Consider the following 21,951-nt stretch of genomic DNA (forward strand, 5'->3'; position numbering starts at 1 on the left):
GTTTTTCTTGATACAGGAGCTTCCAGGGCAAAGAAAAGTACAGACACAAATACTGCAGACATATAATTTGACATGATAAAATGAAATGATATAATAATAAAGAGAATAGACTATAAATTAAAATAATTATAATAATTTTGCAATATAGTCATGTGATATAGTGTGAATAAAATTATGTGATTACAAAGGAATGAATAATAATTCACCTGCAGACTTAGCTTCCAAAATATTCAGTCCGTTTAAAAATACCAAAATATTCGACTGGCAATTTTCAAAAATCAGCACTGGTCTGTCATGTGCCTCACTACAATGTAAAAGCATTGGCCTTGCTGTGTCCAGTGCATCACACAGCTTTACAGCACAGCACATTTTGATAGCTGGACGCCTAAAACAGGCGGTGTGGGAAGGTGGGTGCTGATGCAAGGTACATTCATATTTAGGAAAAAAACACCCAATATTTTCCGAATTCTAGGATCCTTCTGCCTCTTATAGACAACCACAATTTTGTAATAAGGTCAACTTTTATTTTCAAAGTAATCAAAAAGTTAATTATGATGGAGACTGTAATATTACAATTCCACTGGATGAATGAGGCACCAGTTCAAGGCTATGAGAAAGATGTGGACACAAGACGACCCACCGTATCATGCACCCAGAAAGTGTCACCCTTCTGGTGCTGTTGCCCTTCAAATGACTGGATATCACCAGCACTCTACCTGATGGATCTATCAAATGGTGAGAGAACGGGTAAATACTGTATCACAAAAAGGTCACGTTTGACCACAAAATAAACAGAGAAAAGAAATGACTTTATATTTCATATTATATTTAAATTATATATTTATATATTTTGCATAAAGAAATTAGCCTGTTTACAACTATTTTGTTTTTGCTCTGACATTTATTTTTATTACAGTGTAACAAATTTTCCACTAAATACTCATAATTCTTATGCATATATCAGCAAAAATGAATTGCAGTACAACAAATGTTGTACTAATATGTGTAATCAAACTATGATGTGTAAATAATTTATTAATCAATATTTTGCATTACAGAAATGAGAAAATGAGTTTGATTTTGCTTAATCATTATGGTCCTATAAGCTTTTTTCCTTTTTGTTTTAGCAAAATATAAGTTTGTATGTCTTTCTTTTGATTTTAAGTGGAAATATGCCTGGGGCAATGGTTTTTGTGAGTCTTTATGTCTTAAATGACATGTATTTTGTTAGCAACCTTTTTCTCTTAATGTATTAAAACGCGGTTTAAGGTAATAGACAAGCTACAAGTCACCAAGGACAAAGTAAGATCTGTATCTTTATTTTGTGCTTAAAAAATAAACCTTTTAACAAAAAGAGTTAAAGACATTTGATCAGACATAATTGGGTTTAAGGAAGTACACTTTGTCTCTACAAACTGCACCAAGGAGACATAACATCTATGGAGACCAATGTTAAGATACACAGACTCGGCTTGAGATAATCATAGATTACATGTCATGTGAACCTTTTAGCATCACCACAATGCACTCTACATGGCTGCACATTAAGCTTTACAAGAAGCATTATTGTGAAATCTGCATGATGACAGATGTGAGTTATGTATAAAGATGTGTTGTGCATGTTAAATATCAAGTATCTTGATATTTAAAATCTCAGTCTTCATTGTTCTGCAGTTGCTTTGGTCTTCGTCTAATGCCCACTTGCTCCACCTGCTGGTGAGCCGAATAACAGCAGATGCTCCACTGTAGTTCCCGGATGTGCAGTGTTGAATATTCTGCCGAATTTAATTGTAAAGCAAATTGGAAGGAACATTGTCTGTCGAAATATTATAGGTGGTATTTTTAGACAGATTGAATATGTTCTGGAAGGTGAATATTAAATTATTGATTTTTTTTTTTAATAATGGGAATGTGTGTGATTTTTTAAAAAATATTTATTTTCAGTTGAAATATTCGCAGCTTAACTACAAAATCATGTTAAATTTCAGCCCCCACAAAATGCGAAACTGAAAATACAATGTATTAAAATGCAAGCACTGTTAATGCGATGCATTTTATTTTCATTTATTGCAATTCAACGTGCTTGTTTATTTCCAAGACTTTAGTCATTAATTTACTTCTCCCAAATGTTATGTTCTAGATACAAATAAGTGCATATGGGTATCATAAAAAAAAAAGTTTAAATAAATGTGGCAATGTTTAAATATGGAATACTACAAAAATTTGCATATAAATATATAGTGAACGTAAAAAAATAAAGGAAAAAAAGGTAATACAAAACATAAAAAATAAATTCAGAACTAAATTGAAATAAAAAATAATTATTTGTTTAAGCAAATGATTTATTATTATTATTATTTTTCTATTATTACATTTATTTATTTACTTTTCGTTTCTGCAGCTTTGGTCCTCCATACTCACAACCTCTATTAATAATTATTCATAGGAAAAACTCAAAATATTTACTTTAAGAATGATAATAAATTAAAAATGAACATTAATAACAAATGTATAAATGGCAATGCCATTTAAATAAATAAAATATTAATAAATAGAATTTTAAAAAATAGAATAAATAGGATGTCACCATACGTCCATTATTAACAACTACTATTAATAATACTATGATCTATAATATATTCATAAAAATAACTAGCAAAAATGTTTAAAACAGACTTTCCCTTTCATACAATGCACACAATGCTCAATATTCTTCTCTTTTATTGTAGTGGTGTTCAGAAGTACGGCTCTTCCAATGTGAATATTGTGATACAAATAAAAATCTTATTTTGATCCGTCACCCCGCCCCCTTTGACCACGAGGAATATTATTGGCCAAACGAAACCCTGAAGTAAAGTGCAGTGTTTCTTTTCAAAGCCAGTTACGCACGTGTTGAAAATATGGTCCGATTCAAGTCGAGGTAATGAAGGAAAAAAAAAAAGTTCCTTACCGTATTTTTAATTTATTTTTTATGAACTTTGAAAGATTTGTAACCTCTCGTCATTCTGTGAATCGTCCAGGTATTTGCTCTGTGAGGTTTGCGTCCCTGATCGGAGCAGCTGTCACCCGCGCGCACGGAGACACGGATCAGCGCTCTTCAACACTACACCCTGGGCTTCTTATTATTTTGTGCACTTTAAGAAAACTATTGCGTTCTTTTTTATTGTTGTATTTATTGTTGTTTTTTTCTCCGTGCCTATTAGGGTCTTTTGCTGCAGACTAAAAACATGATTAAAACACAGAAATAAAGTTCTGTTTTGGAATACATTAAGTTACTGACATCAGATCACAAGTGTGTAACGGTCAGCAGTTATCCAACATGACATAAACATCAGAAACATTCCACTTGAAAAAGAAAAAAAAAAACGAATAAGATGTATCAACAGAACAAAACATTAATGGTTTTCCACAGAAGAAAAAAAATATATTTTTAAGATTTTTTATTAAATATTATTTTAATATTATTTTAATATCATTCTTCTTTCTTTTGTTGTTGTTTTAAAGTACACTGAAAAATTAAGTTGTGATCATGAGAAAAATTATTTTATGTTGACATCACAAGACAAGCATTCATTATGTTAAGTTCATGTGAAAATAAAGTCAAGATCACAAGAAAACAACAGTTGTGTCATGTTAAGATTAAGAAAAACATTGGTTATATTGAGATTACAAAAAGACTAAAAATAAATAAATAAATAAATAAATATGCATGGCCTTAAGGGCTTCCATAATTTTAAGCACAAGACCAGTATATTTATTTATTTTGGAAAAGAGTGTCCCCAGATGGCAAGCCATACATATCTGGAAATGCAATACTATAAACCTGTACGTGTTTTTTTTTCTGCTGAATCCTCTTGTGTTCAGCAGAAGAAAAAAGGGTGAGTAATAAATGGTGACAGAATGCTCTTTTTTATGCTATTCTTTTAATCTGCAAAGTTTGAGAACCACTGCACTGATGTAGAAGAGTCACATACTGTATACACAAGCTCTCTTTCTCTTCCCATCCACAACACAGCCGAGAAACAGGAGGAGAGCGATCCTGAGCTGTTCCCTGAGTAACGTCAGAGAGGTGGACGCTGATGATGATGGTGATGAAGACCTAAAACCCCTTCTAAGAACTTTATGTTAGATGTTCTTGAAAGCATCATACAACCATGCAGTGATCAGGGAGATGTTTTATGTTCTTAGTAAAACTGACAGGAAAGGGTTCATGTAGAGCCCTAACATTTTTGATAACATTTGTGTTTTTGTATTCTGGAGCATTTTGTGATTTGTAAATGGAGTATATCATTCATATTACTGCTATTACTGTGTGAACTCTGGCTGTGTAAGTCACGTGTTGTACTGATTAAAATATCTAATGCTGTTTCTGTTTGTTATAAGATGTGTGTAAACGTTTGTTTCGAGTAAACCAAATATCAACAACAATAAATGATTTGATAGCAAAAATAGGACTAGCTGTCTATAAAAATTGCGAGTGTGATAACACAGAGTACATTACATCACGTCTCGCGGTCAAATGCACCAATCAAAATGGCAGAGTCCGCGCATGCGCACTTCGTAACCCTGCCAGGTTTATAACCCTCATCCGGGTGTTTACGGTTCCTGTTTGGCGACTCGTCGCCATATGTCTGACGTTATTTAGCTGAACTAAAATTTGGGTTAAAACCCATTTATTCACCCGTTTTCCTCTTTTGGAGAGCGGTTAACGCCTTGTGGGGCGCAACACTTCCCACGCCAAGGAAAAAACGACGCTTTTCAAGGGGCGAGGCCCCGCTTTTTGGGCACTTGTTTTTTTGTGTTAGCACACAGCTTTTTTTAACGAGACATTTAGCTTGTGTCTCTGTTTTTCTTTCGGTTTGTTTGTGGTCAAGATGTCGCCGTAATGGGGTCTCCGCGTTTGACAGAAACGATTAAGGGCCTTCGTCGCCTGACCTGCATTCGCAACAGCCCGTTGTTCTCCCCGTTTGCCCCGTTTCATGCTAGAGAGCTCGCAGGCTCTTTCCCCGGAGTTCGGCCTCAAGATGGAGAAAAACCCAAACGCCAACAACAGCAGCAGCTCGAAGATCCCGCCTCGCTCCAGCTCTACAGGCCCGACTCCTGCTGACTCTAAAACCAAAACAGGTAAATCAGCGTCTCTTACACACAAACACACGCTTGTCATGGTCAAATTTTAGTGGAAAGTGTTTGGGGTTTACGGCACGGATTTGTTTGTCTGTCGAGATGACGTAGCCACGGCCAGCGATTGGCCCATGTCTTGAATAATGGAGGAATAAAAGTTCAGAAATGTACAATAAGAGTCAATGTTTTATCTGATATTGTTTTTCAGGGATATTTTTACCTTTATTGCATTTTTAATATGTTAATTAGTTTATCAAATGAATTAAATCCATAATAAACTAATTGTCCTATTATATAATGCACATGTTAATGATGTTATAAATAAACTTATTGAATTACACCCATACATTATTTATAATATGCAGGCAAAGTGAAATCAGTTTCTAATGTTCATTTTATATTTATGCATTAAATGTATTCATTAATTTTACAACATTTCACTGAATTTCAAAACTTGGTAAACTGCTGTATTTTTGAGTGTGCGTTGTTTTTGTTTTGTTTATGTAACTTTTGTACTTAGCTTTTGCCATGAAAATAACCTTAGATGCTGACATGGCAAAAAAATAAAAATAAAATATGGCTTTTCATTTTGTGATCCTTGTATTAACAAGCATTCAGAAACACTCATGATTTGTTGATTAATCCAGTAAATCCACTTTTTTTCTATCTTGGTCAAACTGGGTTTACAGATTTGAGCCCATGTGTTTATGTAATTTATTCTGGTGTCAGTGCATATATCCACCCAGTATAAACTCATTTTCTGATGACACACACATTGGGTGGTGTGTGTGTGTGTGTGACGCTGTTATATAGATAAACAAACACCAAAAATGAATTCCCCTGAACTAACCTAAAACAAAAAGAATTCCTTTGAAATTCTTGATCTACCCAAGCTGAAATTCATATTTGGGTTTATTATCCCCTCCTCTTAGTGGCAGATTAGATGCATGAGGATCATGGTCAGGATCTATTCTTGTCATCGGCCTGCCATGTGACAGAAGAAGAACTTCAGTGGTGTATTGCCCTCTAGCTTTTGGATGGACCCAGGAAAGCCTCCACCCCTCCGGCATATCAGAATCCAATCACTGTAGATAACTAAAACAGTGCTGTCTGTTTTAGTTTTACTTATGTTTTGATGTGGGCTTGTGGAAGGCGGTTTCTGCTGCCGGATGATAAGCTGTGTGTGTTTACAGCCCTGTGCTCTTATCATGTGGTCCTCTATAAAAACACTTTAAGTGCAGCGCGTGACTGGATTGATTAGCTAAGGCTGTGCGAATGTTGTAAAAAATAATGAAAAGCAAACAGGTTTTTCATTCCCAAAAACGACGTAGATCTCGTTTCAGCTTGCTGAAGGAAAAGACACAAAGTTGTCAATATTGCAATCAAGAAAATGTAATGTGTTTTTCCCCCGAAGTTGCAGGGACACCCTGTTATCAAGTAAAATGTTATGCTTGATTAATATATTGATGTATTTTGACATTTCTCCTTTATTTGCTCTGTTCTTTTAGATGGAAAGAATAATGGTGGCTCAAAGCGCTATAGCCGCAAGCGTGAGCCCACTTTTGCCAAGGCCGAGAGCTTTCCGGGCCCACGCCGCTCCCAGCCACATAAAAGCAAGAATTTTGACAAGAGACCCCCTCAGAGAGGTGGCGGAGGGGGGAGACAGTATGGACTCGCTGGTGGTGGGAGAAGAGAAGAGGTGTGTTTAAATAAGACTTTGGATTATGATTCATTTGTACTTTCATAAAGGGCTGTTGTTATGCTTCCTTATTGCATGTTAATGTGAAGATAGCAGTGATCGTGTTGGTTAATTTACTGCTTGCAAATAGCCTGTAATGCTATGTAAACAAACAGACCTGTAGTTATATGGGTTAACCAGGATTAAAGGATTAGTTAACTCCAGAATAAAAAATTTCTAGTATTTCTAGTAAATTTCTCACCCCCATGTCATCCAAGATGTTCATGTCTTTCTTTTCTCAGTTGAAAAGAAAGTAAGGTTTTTGAGGAAAACGTTCAAGGATTTTTCTCCATAAAATTCACTCAAACAGGGACCAACGGGTTGAAAGTCCAAACTGCAGATTCAAAGGGCTCTACACGATCCCAGCCGAGGAATTTCCATCCTGCCCTACCTGTTTGAACCAGAGTCTGTACATTTGGCTACGTCACGTATGACCATTCCAACGTGATTACATAATGCTTGAAGTAGTAGACACGCAATGCAGAGCTAGTGCAAGATAAGCATATGTGGTTATATAGATTTTTATTTTATTTTTTAGAAAATGACAGATTGTTTCGCTAGACTAGACCCTTATTCCTCGACTGGGATCATGTAGAGATGATTGAAGCTGCGGTTTGGACTTGGAATTTGGACTTTGGACGTCCCATTGAAGTCCATTATATGGAGAAAAATTCTGTAATGTTTTCCTCAAAAATCTTCATTTCTTTGTGACTGAAGAAAGAACGACATGAACATCTTGGATGACATGGGGGCAAATACAATATCAGGAATTTTTAATTCTGGAGTGAACTAATTGTTTAACTGTTGGATTCTCTCATTAGGTAGCAGAGAACCGCCGGGCAGAGTTTAGCCCGGCTCAGTTTGCTGGACCCAAAAAGATAAGTCTGAACCACCTGCTCAACTTCACGTTTGAGCCACGAGGTGGCCATTTTGGCTTCGGAGGTGATGGCCACTCCTGCTGGGGTCGCCGCAACAAGTGGGGTCACAAACACAAGCCCTTCAACAAGGAGCTTTTCCTGCAGGCTAAGTGAGCACAGCAGAATATGTTGCAAACTTTTATATGAATGGACATTAAATCACATGCAACAATAGTCTGTGTACTGCACTGTTATGGTAAGCTGATAAAAATGCCAAACTGATGAGTGTAATTTCTTTTTGTCCACCAGTTGCCAGTTTGTGGTAATTGATGATCAGGACTATCAAGCCCACTTCACTGATCCGGACACTTTGGTGGACTGGGACTGTGTGCAACAAGTGGTCAGTTCAGACTTCACACTTCCTTGTACATCCTGTCAGTGCCTTTTCTACAAATCTCAGCATGTTCATCTTGTTTTTTTTTTCTTGTTTTTTCGTTCAACACAGCGCATCTACAGTCACGAGGTGCCGTCTTGTCCGATCTGCCTGTATCCCCCTGTGGCAGCCCACATCACGCGCTGCGGCCACATCTACTGTTGGCCATGCATGCTGCACTACCTCTCTCTGAGCGAGAAGAGTTGGTCCAAGTGCCCCATTTGCTATGAGGCTGTGCACAGCGCTGATCTCAAGAGGTTCGTACAGAAAACACCTGTTTATAATTCTTGTTTGGTTTTTAAATTAATGTGAACTTGATGTAGAAATCTGTTATTTTATTTAAATCATCCCCTGGTATCTAGAAGTGCCATCATTTAGTCAAGACATTCCAGTTTGTTTAGTATTGTCACTGAAACCTGTCAACTTGCAGTGTGGTTGCCATGGAGACGCGTCAGTACGTGACCGGTAACGTCATCACTATGCGTCTAATGCGGAGAGAGAAAGGGTCGCTGGTGGCTCTTCCCAGCTGTCAGTGGGTGAAGGTGGAAGAACCCATTCATTTTGGAGGTGAGACATTCTGCTGGTTGTGTGAGACTTTTGTGGTGTTCACTTGAGTGTCTTATTTGACATTTTCCTCTCTTTGTTGCAGATGTGCATTTGCGTGCATACTCTAAGCTGCTGCTGGCATCTCAGGAGCAGGTTTTGGGTTTGCTGGCTGAAGAGCGTGTGGCTCTCCAAACCCAGCTTAGCCAAGAGAAAGACGACCCACAGGCCTGTTTCATACAGAGCGCCTTGCTGCAGCTGCAGGTACACATGCATTCATGCCGGCATATGAATGTTGGGTTGGACAAGCTGTTTTGACTCTTTTCCTAAATACAAAAAACACTTAAATTTAAAACTAGTGAGACAAGTCATGCTACTATTTTGAAAAAGTCGTTTGTATAGGTTGCTCAAAAAATAGATTAACAATAAAAGTATTTAAGGAGCCAAAAACTATACACGGAATTGTGTATCTCATGTAATTTGTGTAATTTAACACCAAACGTGAATGTTTACATGCAGTTATTTTAAACATGTTCTGATGCATAAATTGTTTTTATAAAAACTGGAAACACACAAAGACATTTTAAAAATAACTAGGGGAAAAAAAAAAACCTGGGAAAAGTTACATAACTTTGGATGGCGTTGTATAACTTTGAAATTTACTATCAATTTCTCAAAAATAGTTACACTACATTAAAGCTATTTCAACGACTATTGAATTTTGTAACGTAAGTTAATGTAGTTTATTGTATAATATCTTAATTATACACGCACAATGAGAATTTGGGTTGACAGCTTGAACAACTAACTTTAATGTTTTAGAAACATTTTCTGCTTCATAAACCATTTCATAAAACTGAATAAAAAATATAATGAGATGTTTAGGAAAGGCTGAATTTTTACTGGAAGCACTACATGACATGGAAAAAGCATTGTTATACTATTACAGTTTTTATGTTTTACTTTTGTTATTTACTCCCAAGCACCACAAAAAAAAAACATAAACATTACATCTCATATCTTATTAATAAACAACAGCAACAAGAGGATCTTTTCTTTTGAAGGGAGGCTGTAAAAATGGTGGTTTTGTTGATGGGGCAGACATGAGGAAACTGTCTCTATCTGAGCATTCCTCTCCAGAGGTGGTCAAGATCCTCCCAAACTCAAAGGTCAGTAGAGACCGTGCTCCTTTCTTTAAGTATGAAGTTGAATAAGTTGTCATTCATTGTTTTTACCCATAAGAAAATATGTTTTTGTCTAGTGCTGTGTTGCAAGTTTATGGTATTTAATTGTATGAGTGACACAAACAGTGTGATCTTGTGATCTGGTCACCTGATTGAATGAAAAACATTCAAAGAATTATTCTACTCCAATCCACATGGAATTTCACTCATTTCACATATTTTTTTTTTGCATAGTGTTACATTTTAAAACTCCCCTTCTTCATTTCTAATGCTTATACTTTCCTCTGGAATGAAAACATTTGAACTTTTCTGTGTATGTTTTTAAAATTAAGTAAATCCCTGAAAATGTCTGGTAGCACAAGCTCTGGTCTCATTGCATGATATTTTATCCTGTGTCCCACCACAGCCCATCCTGCAGTATGCTTCAGCGTTTGATGATGAGCTTCAGGAGGCTCATGAGGAGCCTGTGGAAGAGAGAGTTGCTCAGAGTGTTCCTGAGGTGGCCGAAGAGATGCCTGAAAGAGCTGTGGAGGACAAACCTGTAGAAGAGACACCTCAGACCAGCCAGGCCGCTCATCATGGCCCATATTACTACTTCTATCAAGGTGTGTGTGTCTGTCTGTTGGTAATGATGTTCAAAGCTACTTTTCAGGTAATTTTTAATTGAATGGAAATGGAGACTAAATGTGATGTTTCTCTCTCTCTTTTTTTTTTTTATTTTTGTAGCTGAGGATGGTCAGCAGATGTTTCTGCACCCAGTAAATGTGCGCTGTCTGCTGAGAGAGTACGGGAGCCTGGAGAACAGCCCTCAGTCGATCACGGCTAACGTAGTGGAGATTGATGGACAGACTGTCACTGAGGTACACGCATCTCTTATTCTCACACAATCATGTCACCGCAGTAGTGGTAGCTGTTGTCAGGATGCAATACCAGTTTACTGCTTACTGAAAACTTCATACTAGAGTAAAAAGAGCAGTGTGATTATGGTGCTATCATGCCTAGTGTCTGAAGTCATAGCACCACTGAAGCATGACCCATAAATGTATTTTTGACTGGATTACATTTATATCACGCTCACAGAGTCAAGTACTGATTCAGTAATGCCTACCATTAAGAAACTGATGGACAGACTTAACTTTTAGGAAATTCGCCGTCGGCATCGTTACCTCTCTCACCTGCCCCTCACCTGTGAGTTCAGCCTGTGTGAGCTCAACCTTCAGCCTCCTGTTCTCTCAAAAGAGACCCTGGACAGCTTCGCAGGTACATGCACATAAACATTAAACTATTAAACCCCATCATGACACCCACATAGATGAATAACAGACAGTATTTGAAGAGGTCAATGTTTTTATGAGAAATCTCTTATGCTCACAAAGGCTGCATTTATTTGACCAAACATACAGTAAAAACAGTAATATTGTGGAATATTGCTACAATTTAAAGTAACTCTTTTATATTTTAATACATTTTGAGTTGTATCTTATTCCTGTGATGTAAAACTGTATTTTCAGCATCATTACTCCAGTTTTCAGTGTCACATGATCCTTCAGAAATCATTGTAATATGCAAATTTGTTGCTTGAAAAACATTTCTTATCCATGCTAAGAACGGTTGTCCTGCTTAATATTTTCTTTATTTTTAAATGTCATTTATTTGAAGCAATAATTTTATTAAAAATATATTTATTTGTTTTAATATTTTTTTTTATAACTGTCTATTCTGACACTTTTGATTTAATGTATTCTTGAAGTATAGTTGTTTGCATAGTGATATAATTGCAGTGTCATTAATTGAACTGATGAAAATTTGAAAAGAAAAAAATGACATGATTAAAAATGAGGGAAAATGTATTGGTAAATGGTTCAGTCCTACAAAAAATGTTATTAAAAAAACTTTTTTTTTCTTTTTCTGGCAGATGACTTGGAGAAACGGAAGCGCCTGAGGCAGAAGAAAGCAAGGGATGAAAAGAGAAGGGAGAAGAGGATTGAAATTGAGGAAAACAGGAAACATGGCAAATGTGAGAATTTAATTCCTCACTGCATGCGTTTCTGAGAAAACATGACGCACAATGTCATATAACTAGACGATGTTTGATTATAGAACATTCAGCTAATTTCAGGGTTGCAATTGGTTTGGTTATTGAATTTATTTTTGTGTGTTCTTCAGATCCAGAGGTGCACATTGGGCTTGAGAACCTCCAGCATTTTCCTGCTTTTGGATCGCCGCCTCAGAGCGGCTTACAGGTGCAGCTCCCAGAGCTCCTGCTGGGACCCCCGTCTCCTCTCAGCAGCAGCCCTTCATCAGGTAGCTCTCTCTCTCTTGCAGTGATCTTCAGTGGTTAGTCGTCTGTGCTTATGACCTGTTTTTGTTTCAGATGGAGTGATGTTTCCTAATCTGAGTGAGCACAGTCCATCTCTGAGCGTAGCCAGTGTGGAAGAGGATCCTCACTGCATGTCCTTCGCTCAGGTTTGCCTGGCATTTCACTCAGTCTGCCTAAAGCACTTTTTTCATGTTTATAACAACAAAATAGTCAATTTTGTAGCCTTCATGTGGTGGGAAAATTATCACTAAAATGAAATTGAAACAAAATTTAAATAGAGTATTAAAAACAATGCCATGTTGAGAATTTTCTAAATGTACCATATTAATGTGTGCAGATGCTGAAAGATGGGAAAGCCCGTGTGGATACCGGGCCTAAAACCACCCCAAAGAAAGGTGAGGGTCCTGTCATCACTTGACTTGCCTGTTTGAAACTGTCTTGTTTGTTTTTGGCTCACTGGCTACACTAACTCCTAATAGTATAGTTTTGTAGTCATTTTTAGTGGGTTGTAGTGACTTTATTAGAACCTTCAATATTAGTAGTAATTTTTAGTGCTGTGTTTTCTTTCACAGCAGACATGTTCCTGGCCCCACCTCTGGCAGACAGTGATGGAGAGAGTGACATCACCGATCCCCACCAACCACCCACCAAAAAAAATCCACTCAAGCCATTCATCAGACCATGCCCCATCCCAACCATACCAATCGCATCGAACTCCAGCACAGGCTTTACCCATCCCTGGTGAAAAAAATGATTCATACTTTAATTCATCCAAAAATGCTAATTGTTATTATTTACTCACCCTCAAGTTGTTCCAAACCTGTATGAATCTATTTCTTCTGTTGAATACAAAAGATTTCTTGAGGAATATACGAAGCCAACAATCTTCAAAATATCATCTTTTATGCACAACCGAAGAAACCATCTCATACAGATTTGGAACAATATAATATATTACTGACCCAAAACTTTTGAATGGTAGTTAAAGGGATAGTTCATCCAAAAAAAAAAAAGATTAATATCGATGTATTACTCACTTTGATCGATTTAGCATCACTGCTGAGTTAAAAATATATTAAATTGTTTACAAAAAAAAGTCTGACCCCAAGTTTTTAAATGGTAGTTCGTAGTTAAATATAAAGAGAAAAAGCACTGTTTATTTGTCACAGAAATGAAAAATAATAAAACATTAAACCACAAATGCTTAATGCCACACAGGGACTTCTGGAAACTTTTTAGTCATGATTCAATAGTGTTTCTTTGAACCAGCTGAATCATTCATGATTCATTAAAATAATACCACACTCCCATCAGCTAGCTCACTCTGAAACAAGTATAATAAAAAGCTGTTTTTTTTTTTTTTAATTGCTTTTGGTTTGCCATAATGTTTGTTACCTATGTGACCTTTTTTCTCTCTACTATATAGATGAGAAAGGGGGGAAGAAGAAGAAGAAAAAGCAGAAGCTTCTGTTCAGCACCTCTATGGTTCACACCAAGTAAACACTGAAGTCCACCCTTCACTCCTGTTTCTACCTTCGGCCTTATTCCTTCCATATGCTTAGGCTTCATTACGACCAGCAGTTTCCCTCCTTTTTTCATGCCCCTGTTGAATGAGACCCTCTCCAGACATTCAGTGACCCGCAGGAAGCTCAGCAGCAGCAGCAGTGATTGTACACTTGTCCTGTGTTTCTTACAGAAGGGCCATATGCTGAAATTAAAGAGCTCTAGATCAGGTATATTTGACATGGAGCTGTGGTTTATAGCTGATATTTCAATATTGTCCAGAATGAGGGTGGAGAAAAATGACATGGTTGTTGGTTATGGGTTGCAGTTATATATTTTGGGGGGTCCTGAGGTAGCAGTCAGCCAGCTGCATGCAGAAACGTTCTGTCCCTCCATCATATCTGTGACACCTTTGTACTTCAACCATGGTGCTTTGAGTCTGGGAATTAAATTTAGCAATGCTAACAGCCAAAATAACACACAAAGTGAAGAACCTGTGGTGAGGATTATATGCATTTGAGTTATTATATACAAACTATGCTGATTGTAACACATTCTTGCTTGTTTACACGCCTCCACACATTTTCTTTCCATTTATTAACAAGCTCTGAGCTCTTGGTGTGAACTTCAGTCTGTATTCAACTCTTACCAGCTGTTCTTATCTGTTCAGCCAGAGAACTGCCTTTCACAATCAGACACGTTAAGTACAAGAAAAACATGTTCTGCTGGAATAGCTGAGAACTTAAGTGGGTCTTTTAAAGCACTTGATTTTATTATAACCTTCATTTATTAGCCAGGATTCAGAGCTGCTCATGTTCAATAGTGTTCAGATGTTAAAAGGCATCAGAGAGCAGCCAACTCCTGTGTTCAGTGAAGAAAATATGTAAAGACAGAGAAAAGGCTATGTTGTAGAGGGTTTAATTTTTCTCTCTATTTTTCCCTTTTATTTTTTCCTGATGAAACCTGTGCTACAGAACATGCATATAGACTAAGTTGGAATGAATAAAGGATTATGCACTGGCATTCTGTTTCTCTTTTTTAGAACTGATTTAATTTCACTTATTAAAGGCCATACCATATTTTTTAACAGAAATATTTTGGCTTTTCTGATTGTAATCTCAGATGGCTTTGCAATAAAATGTTAAGTACAGGTTTATATTGATTTGGGTGTTTTCATGAAGTTTGTTTGATCCTTGTGTGCAATTGTTTTGTTTATAATAACTTATTGTTGAAAAAAAAACAGCTTTTATAATTAGTCTTTGCATGTTCTGATGTGTGTACACATGAATGTTGACAATTTAATCCAAAGTTAAAGATGTAGACAACTTTTTTTTAAAACAATTGTAGACATTTAAACCATCATTTTAAAATGAATGGTATTTAAAAAAAATATATATTGATAATTTTAACTTTATTTGATAATTAAAAATGTAGTTAAAAACAAAATGGTAATTTAATAAAGCATTTTAAATGCACATTTTGAATAGAATTTAAAAAAAAAAAACTGCTTGCTTTTCTTTGTCCTTTTGTCAGTGAAGCATTACTATGGCATTTCATAAACTTTCTCACACATTCTTTTCAAAGACATTTATTCTCATGGTCAAACTGGACTGGATACAGAAGTCATCGTGCTCCGTTTTGTCAGCCAAAATGCTTTTGTTTCTTGATTACACACAAAACGATACTAGTACAAAATGGACAGTTGTACAATATGCATTATTTTTCTCTCAGTATTGCCAAACAAAATCACAGAAGTAAATTCATTATCAATCACCGGCTCAACTTCCCCACCTCTTACATGTCAGTTCAACTCAGAAACTGTAAGGCTGAACGGTAAGAACGAAAATAAAACACTTTGGTTTGGTTGATTCGCTTTCAGCTCGGTAAATGCTTGTTAGAAAGGGAAAATGTGCACAGTACTGAAGAATAATTGGATAAGATGATTTTGTGTGAAAGAGGAGTGAAGAGGTTTTTAAGGACGTGAAGAGATGCATTTATGTACGTATGGAGCATCAACAAGATGAGAAAATGGACAGTGTTCAAGACGGGATAGAAGTAGGTCATGGTTTGCCACATCTTACATGCAACGTGTCAGACGGAGCAGATATGAAAGCCATTAATCGAGAAATGGCACTAGACGGAAATTACTGAAATAATGAAGGACAAGAAAAATAATTGGACGTGTATTTAAAGCTCCAGGTACTTTGTTGCCATGGCAAGAATTGGGGCGCCTGTGGGGACACCAGGGAAGGGGCCGCTGGATCCAGCAATGTCGATGTGGGAGTAAGGCAGAGGTTTGTCCGAGTCCACGCCATGCTGTGGGACGAACATTTAGATGGTTAGCAAAAATGTTACATCTTAAATAAATCCTGAACTCATAATACACCCATTTTGTGTTGGTCTACCTTATCCAGTCCAGAAGCCATGATGAGGAAGGCAGCAGGCGTCTGGTGTCCACGCGGCGTGGCTGACGAGGGCAGGTTATTAGACTGCAGGATCTCTTCATACTCAGACTTCCCTTTGTGGAACTCGTAATCCTCTCGACGAATGGTGGACACCTCGAACAGATCCCCCAGCATCTCTCCAGCTGCCACACAAACAGATTTCAGACAAATGTAGCTACATTTATGATAGCAAAAACAAACGCTTCTTAGCTTTTCTTACCTTTCTGCCACTGCAGAGCGTTTCCTGAGCGTTGAGCAGCACCGTTATCCATTATGATCTACAGTGACACATGGAGAGTCATAATGGAAATGGTCACACTGATGTGTGATGCACAGTGTTTTTCCTCAACCTTCAGAAGATATGTAGGAGTATTTTGAAGTACTCACAGAGTAATGAGGTCCCATGGCTCTGATAGCATGTCCTGTCAGAGTGGCGATAGTGAAGAGATGAGGAGACACCTCCTGCAATGCCTAAAGAAGCACACAAGAGGTCCACACTGCTGTGAGCATGTAAGATATGCATTAATAGCATGCAGCTGCATGAACAGGTGATCAGAAATCCCGTAGGAGATCTAGACAGGTGGAACTGGGGGAGGTGGAGGGTTTCGGAGGAACTCTACAGTGAACGCTGAACCAGACAATTTAAATGTGAATCTCACTGGTGTATGTAAGCATTATATTTGGACTTTTTCATAAAAGCACTGAAATGCGCAAACTGAGAAGTGATCAGGGACGCTCATTACTAACAACTTTTAAAATGAAATGCAGAGCTGTAGGTGCTACACACAAGCAAATTAGACCTTCCTACATTTCAGTGTTTTGGCATCTTAGTTTTAGTAGTCATTTTGGTTCTGTCAGAGTGATTTTTCATATAACAAAATGATCTTGATGCAATGATAGGGCCGCTTTAAATCTTAAATCGTAATGCACACTACTTAAGAGTGTATGCTGAAATATGCAAGTACCTGCTCCTTCATCTCACAAAGCAAGTCCACCATCACCATTCTTCCTTCAGCATCAGTGTTTCCAACTCGGATTCTACGACCAGCACGAGACACCACCAACTCATCTGCTACATAACAATCTGCCAAAGAGTAAAAAAAATAATAATAATAATAGATGACCCACATTTAGCAACAGACACCTAAACTGGACAAAACATGCACACACAAAATCGCTTACCAGATCCGACACTGTTCCGCACCATTGCCATTGCACCCACAACCTTCAGGTGTTTGGGCTTTAGCTTGGCTAAGATCTTAAAAAAAACAAACATGCAATGATATTAGACTCTAATATTCTCGTCAGTAATATGAGCAGGTGCATATGTGATCAGTACCTGGAAGAAGCCAGCAACAGCTGCAGATCCACATTTATCTCTGTGCATTCCAGCCATGATTCCTCCGGCCTTGATGTCGGCTCCACCGGTGTCATACGTAATGCCCTGCAACAACATACAATGTTCATATGTACTGGAAACTCTTCTATCTTGGGTGTCCAAATACAGTTAACCTAAAACTCACCTTGCCAACCACCATGAGGGTCTGTTGAATGGGTCCTTCCCCACAGTACAGCAGCTTGATCACTCGGGCCTGGTGACGCGGCACAGCTGAAGCACAAACATGAGCCTTAAGTACACTTTACATAACACAACACACTAATAATACCCAGAACTGGAGTCTTGAGCTATCAAGAACACAAATGTGTATTAGCTGTATTATTTGTAATGCTTATTATTTATTTATGTTTTTGGTTAAATGGCAGCATTGAAAATAAGTTCAGTGTTTGAAAAAAAAAAAAAAAAAAAAAGTCTTACTGTTAGCACAGCGGTTGACTGCAGCCAAACAGGGATACTCCTTCTCCAGAGTATTCAAATTACTCACTACAGTCACCTAGCAGAGACACGCAGATGAATAAAGCATGTCAGCTCTTACTGAGATGAGACAGAGAGCTTTAAATGCTCACAATAAAGTCTCACCGTTACAGGACTATCCTTGAAAACTGCTTGCACATATTCAGCTGCACGTGGGGCAGCCATTCGCTCCGGGTCAGAGCCACCGATGTCACGATAGACAAGCCTATACCATTCACAAATTATCTTTTTTATTTATTTTTGTACACAATGGATCCTTGGAGGTACCTGGTTAATCCAAAATCTTTGTCCATATGAAATGCTAAAATAACACCACACAGACTCATACCTGCCGCTCTCCAGAGCAGTGGCCAGCTTAGTAATGGCTTCTCCCTGCGCCTGGTTCTTCACCCAGATGCCCAGCACAGCCACCTTATGAGGGGGCGACTTGTGCTCCCTCACCTCAAGAGGCTGATGATGATACAGAAATATAACTAGATTACGCTGATAACCGACAAGCAGAAAAGTCAAAAACTAAAGAACAAAGAAGCTGAAATAAGAGAAGCACAAGAAGCTGTTTTCTTTCAAATCAAAGCTAAATACACATAGAAACAGCACATCCTTGTGGCACGGATGATACAGAAGAGCATACACAGAATACGGTGAAATGGAGAGACACAGAGGAGACCGTTATAACAAAGGAATTATTGAATAAAGTCATTATTTTGTTTTCTTCGCTTACAAAAAGTATTCTTGTTACTTCATAACGTTACGGGTGAATCACTGATGGCAGATGGAGTATTCTGATGATACTTTTCTGGACCTTGACAGTGTAACTTACTTATATCTATGGGACAGTCACAGGCCTCCCGGTTTTCATCCAAAATATCTTAAATTGTGTTCCGAAGATGAACAAAGTTTTTACGGGTTTGGAACAACATGGGGGTAAGTGATTAATGACAAAATCTTCATTTTGGGGCGAATTATCACTTTAAGTACAATTTTCAAAGTTTTAGTTAACAATACCAACATTGCTAAGATATAAATAAGGAAATAACTTTTTAAGGAAACTGAAATTTTTAATATATGTAACCATTCTGATGATTGAATGAAATAAAGTGAAAAGTAAAAATATCAATTACAAAAAAAAAAAAAAAAAAAAAAAAAAATTTCTCACTGTGTAGAGAACATGCAGGGCTCCTAGAACAGCCACTAGGGTGTTCTTTGCATAGCTGCTGTGTGGGGGACAAACCAGCAGAGGGCGCTGCATGCCAGCTTTCATAGCCCTATAACAAAAACACATTCAGATCAACATAATAACACCTTTAGATGAGTAAAAATGATTTTCAAAGAGAGAAATGTGTCCTAGAAGAACATGAGGCCAAGGACACACACACACAGAAAAAAACAGAGTGTTGTTTTGACAGGATGTACACTGATCATTACACATCACACACATCATGTTTGCATAAGCACCTCTTAATGCCATTAGCAGCAGCATCACTGAACCGCCGAACATCATCATAGTCCCGATTCACTGGACCAGTGCAGGCAAACACCACTCTGTTTCCAGGGAGACCAGGAACCTTGACCACCACGACCTCTTCACCGATGCAACAGTCCACCTGAATGTGACAGAGTGACAGATGTGTGCAATAAAAAGAAATGCACATAAACCACAGGGCTGATTAGTTGTTTGTGGAGTTGAACTGACTGTGCTGTAGTCCTGTAATGGTGCTTTCAAACACTCCAGCTCATCAGGGAGCTGCTCATGACTTTGGCATATTAAGATAATGCCATCAAAACTGCAAAAGAGAAGAATAATCCAAATGAACCTTCACAATATAACAATATAGAAACTGCAGAATAGCAGTGCCATAATTACTCACTATTACACAGCAAAAAAATGATTTCCTTCATCTGTATTGTTGTATTGTTCTCTGGTATAAAACATGCTTGAAAGCACATAAATTTAATTGTGAAGCAGAATTGTGAAAGATATTAATACTTATTTTCAGAAAATATACCCCACGGTCAGTGTTGTTTGCTGTTAACTAAACCTAAAATTAAATGATTAAAAATTATTTTTGTTAATTGAAATAAAGCTGAAACATAATAAATATAAATATGAAAACCTTAAACTAAATTTATTTTAAAAAGAAAGAAAGAAATGTTGGATTGGCAGCTAACTAAAAAATAATAATTGAATTGCTACAACTGAAATAAATAGGCTGAATAGAAATATAAAATGACAAAAGCATTTACCAAAATTGCTAAAACGTAAAATTTAAATGAAAGCTAAATATATAAAAATAAAAGCTAATGAAAAAAATTTATAAACACTAAAACAGTGTATAAATAATAGTAAAATAACACTACCACTGGCAAATTGTTGAATTATATTGAAAAAATTAATAAAAAGAATTAATAAAATGCTTAAAACTTAAAAAAAAAAAAAAAAAAAAAAAAAAAAAAAAATAAATAATAATAAAAAAATGTATGCATGTGGTTTTATGTAATTTTACTGAAAAGTCAGGCCCAAAATACAGATCTAAATGTGTAGTTGAGTTTACAGAGGGCCACACTTTTAAAGACAATAAACTCTACTTTTACACGTCAGTTAACAGAAAGCAGTCTAAAGTCTAAAGTCTATGTGCTGTTGATTGTAATGCAGCCAGTTCAGGGAACAGCAGTGATGACTGATTCATTATAATCTCAGTTCCTCTGCTGGTAATGTGATGCTGACAAGTGATCTGTAATGCTCGTGAGCACTCGTGCACAAGTGAGGCCACAAGACCACTAATGCACATCCAGTTGAGAGTTTGAGACAGAGATTCACTAACTTCTGGTCCTTGCAGTCAGTGGTACACTGGAGAGGCTGGACACTGGATTGAAGAAAAGACAGAGAGAAGATTATAACCTTTACAAATGTTTTCTTGCTTAGTATCACGTTTACAGACATGGAATCTCTTCAAGGTTAAATAATAATAATAATTTTCTGTTTAGCTTGACTCATTGCAGCTGCTCTTACTATTTCTGATAATGTTTTATTAACATTTGAGTGTCTTTTGGCATGAGTAGTGGGGTCCAAAGGACTGAAACTGTGACAAAGGACCATGGATAAGCTTCTGTTTTGCAGAAAATGCTTCCTTCACATGTAGTGCTCACTGAAACATTTAGGAAGAATAAATCGCCTTCAGCACTTACAGTTCCTCACTGCTGACATTGCAAATTGAAATACTTCTCATATATCAAATATTTATTCAACGTTGTCAAAATCAAAGAAGAACTGTTCTGCTGAAACTGTTATTTAATTACGCTTCATGAACTTAGTACTCTGAAACAGGGGCTGCAGCGTGGTGACTGGGAGACTTTGGTTTAATAAAATGCATAATAATAATATGTTAAAATTGATCAAAGTTGACGGTTTCATTCTGCTTTCTAAACGCTGTGAAGATTTCATAAGATTGATCACATACGATTAGTAAAAATCGCAGCAAGAAACAGATTAAAAAAACAATCTCCACAGAACAAGTTAACGCATGTTTTATCAGCAATGCATAATCTAGCTTTTGGCAATTATCACTTAAAATGATTGCAGTTGCACAGATTCAGATATGCAGTGACCGCAGAAAACTCAATATACCCCCCGAAAACAGCAGTATTAATAAAAGCTATTTTAAACTTGACCAGTTTTAAATAAAGCTCTTACCTCACAGACATCTTCACGGATCCTTCTTCTCTCGCCTTGCAGAAGTGAAGTCGTGATGTCAGCTGACAGAGTTCAAACACAAATCACATGACCACTGGAGAGCTATGGAAATATAGTTTTTCACAATTCTAATGAAATAAAATGCATATAAATTGTGGAATAAATATATTATAATTTTTTTTCAAATGTGCGATTTTTAATATGTATTTCAATGTTTTAACTCACGCGTGTATTTCCTTAAATT

General features: G+C 36.9%; 2 protein-coding genes across 2 annotated transcripts; one reads left to right on the plus strand and one right to left on the minus strand.

The window, feature by feature from the left end:
- Positions 1–4,589: 4,589 nt before the first annotated feature.
- On the plus strand, positions 4,590–14,720 carry LOC109095347 (RING finger protein 10-like). The gene is given in 19 exon segments (XM_042762593.1): positions 4,590–5,124; positions 6,630–6,820; positions 7,681–7,886; positions 8,026–8,116; positions 8,222–8,406; positions 8,580–8,716; positions 8,799–8,956; positions 9,578–9,582; positions 9,738–9,861; positions 10,283–10,481; positions 10,603–10,736; positions 11,019–11,136; positions 11,792–11,893; positions 12,043–12,180; positions 12,251–12,342; positions 12,534–12,591; positions 12,772–12,860; positions 12,862–12,937; positions 13,623–14,720. Coding segments are annotated over 19 exon segments (2,322 nt in total). The 5' UTR covers positions 4,590–4,979; the 3' UTR covers positions 13,697–14,720.
- A 551-nt stretch (positions 14,721–15,271) lies between these two features.
- LOC109095348 (putative aminopeptidase W07G4.4) lies at positions 15,272–21,823 on the minus strand. The gene is made up of 16 exons (XM_042762587.1): positions 21,708–21,823; positions 20,839–20,880; positions 19,710–19,800; positions 19,472–19,620; positions 19,173–19,281; positions 18,345–18,466; positions 18,122–18,221; positions 17,960–18,035; positions 17,667–17,752; positions 17,483–17,587; positions 17,326–17,401; positions 17,109–17,227; positions 16,531–16,614; positions 16,364–16,421; positions 16,105–16,286; positions 15,272–16,015 (listed from the first exon to the last, which is right to left on the minus strand). Exons 1-16 carry the CDS (start codon positions 21,716–21,718, stop codon positions 15,887–15,889), a joined length of 1,539 nt encoding a protein of 512 aa, XP_042618521.1. The 5' UTR covers positions 21,719–21,823; the 3' UTR covers positions 15,272–15,886.
- Between the last annotated feature and the right edge of the window lie 128 nt (positions 21,824–21,951).

This window comes from Cyprinus carpio, chromosome A8, assembly GCF_018340385.1.
Source record: "Cyprinus carpio isolate SPL01 chromosome A8, ASM1834038v1, whole genome shotgun sequence".
In the NCBI taxonomy this organism is placed as follows: domain Eukaryota; kingdom Metazoa; phylum Chordata; class Actinopteri; order Cypriniformes; family Cyprinidae; genus Cyprinus; species Cyprinus carpio.

What these genes read in the sequence shown, in the direction of transcription:
- LOC109095348 (XM_042762587.1), bottom strand. An exon ending in CCCTGCATGTTCTCTACACA is followed by an intron (nt 18,467 to 19,172) that starts GTGAGAAATTTT and finishes TATCATCATCAG; the next exon opens with CCTCTTGAGGTGAGGGAGCA. An exon ending in ACTGCTCTGGAGAGCGGCAG is followed by an intron (nt 18,222 to 18,344) that starts GTATGAGTCTGT and finishes TGAATGGTATAG; the next exon opens with GCTTGTCTATCGTGACATCG.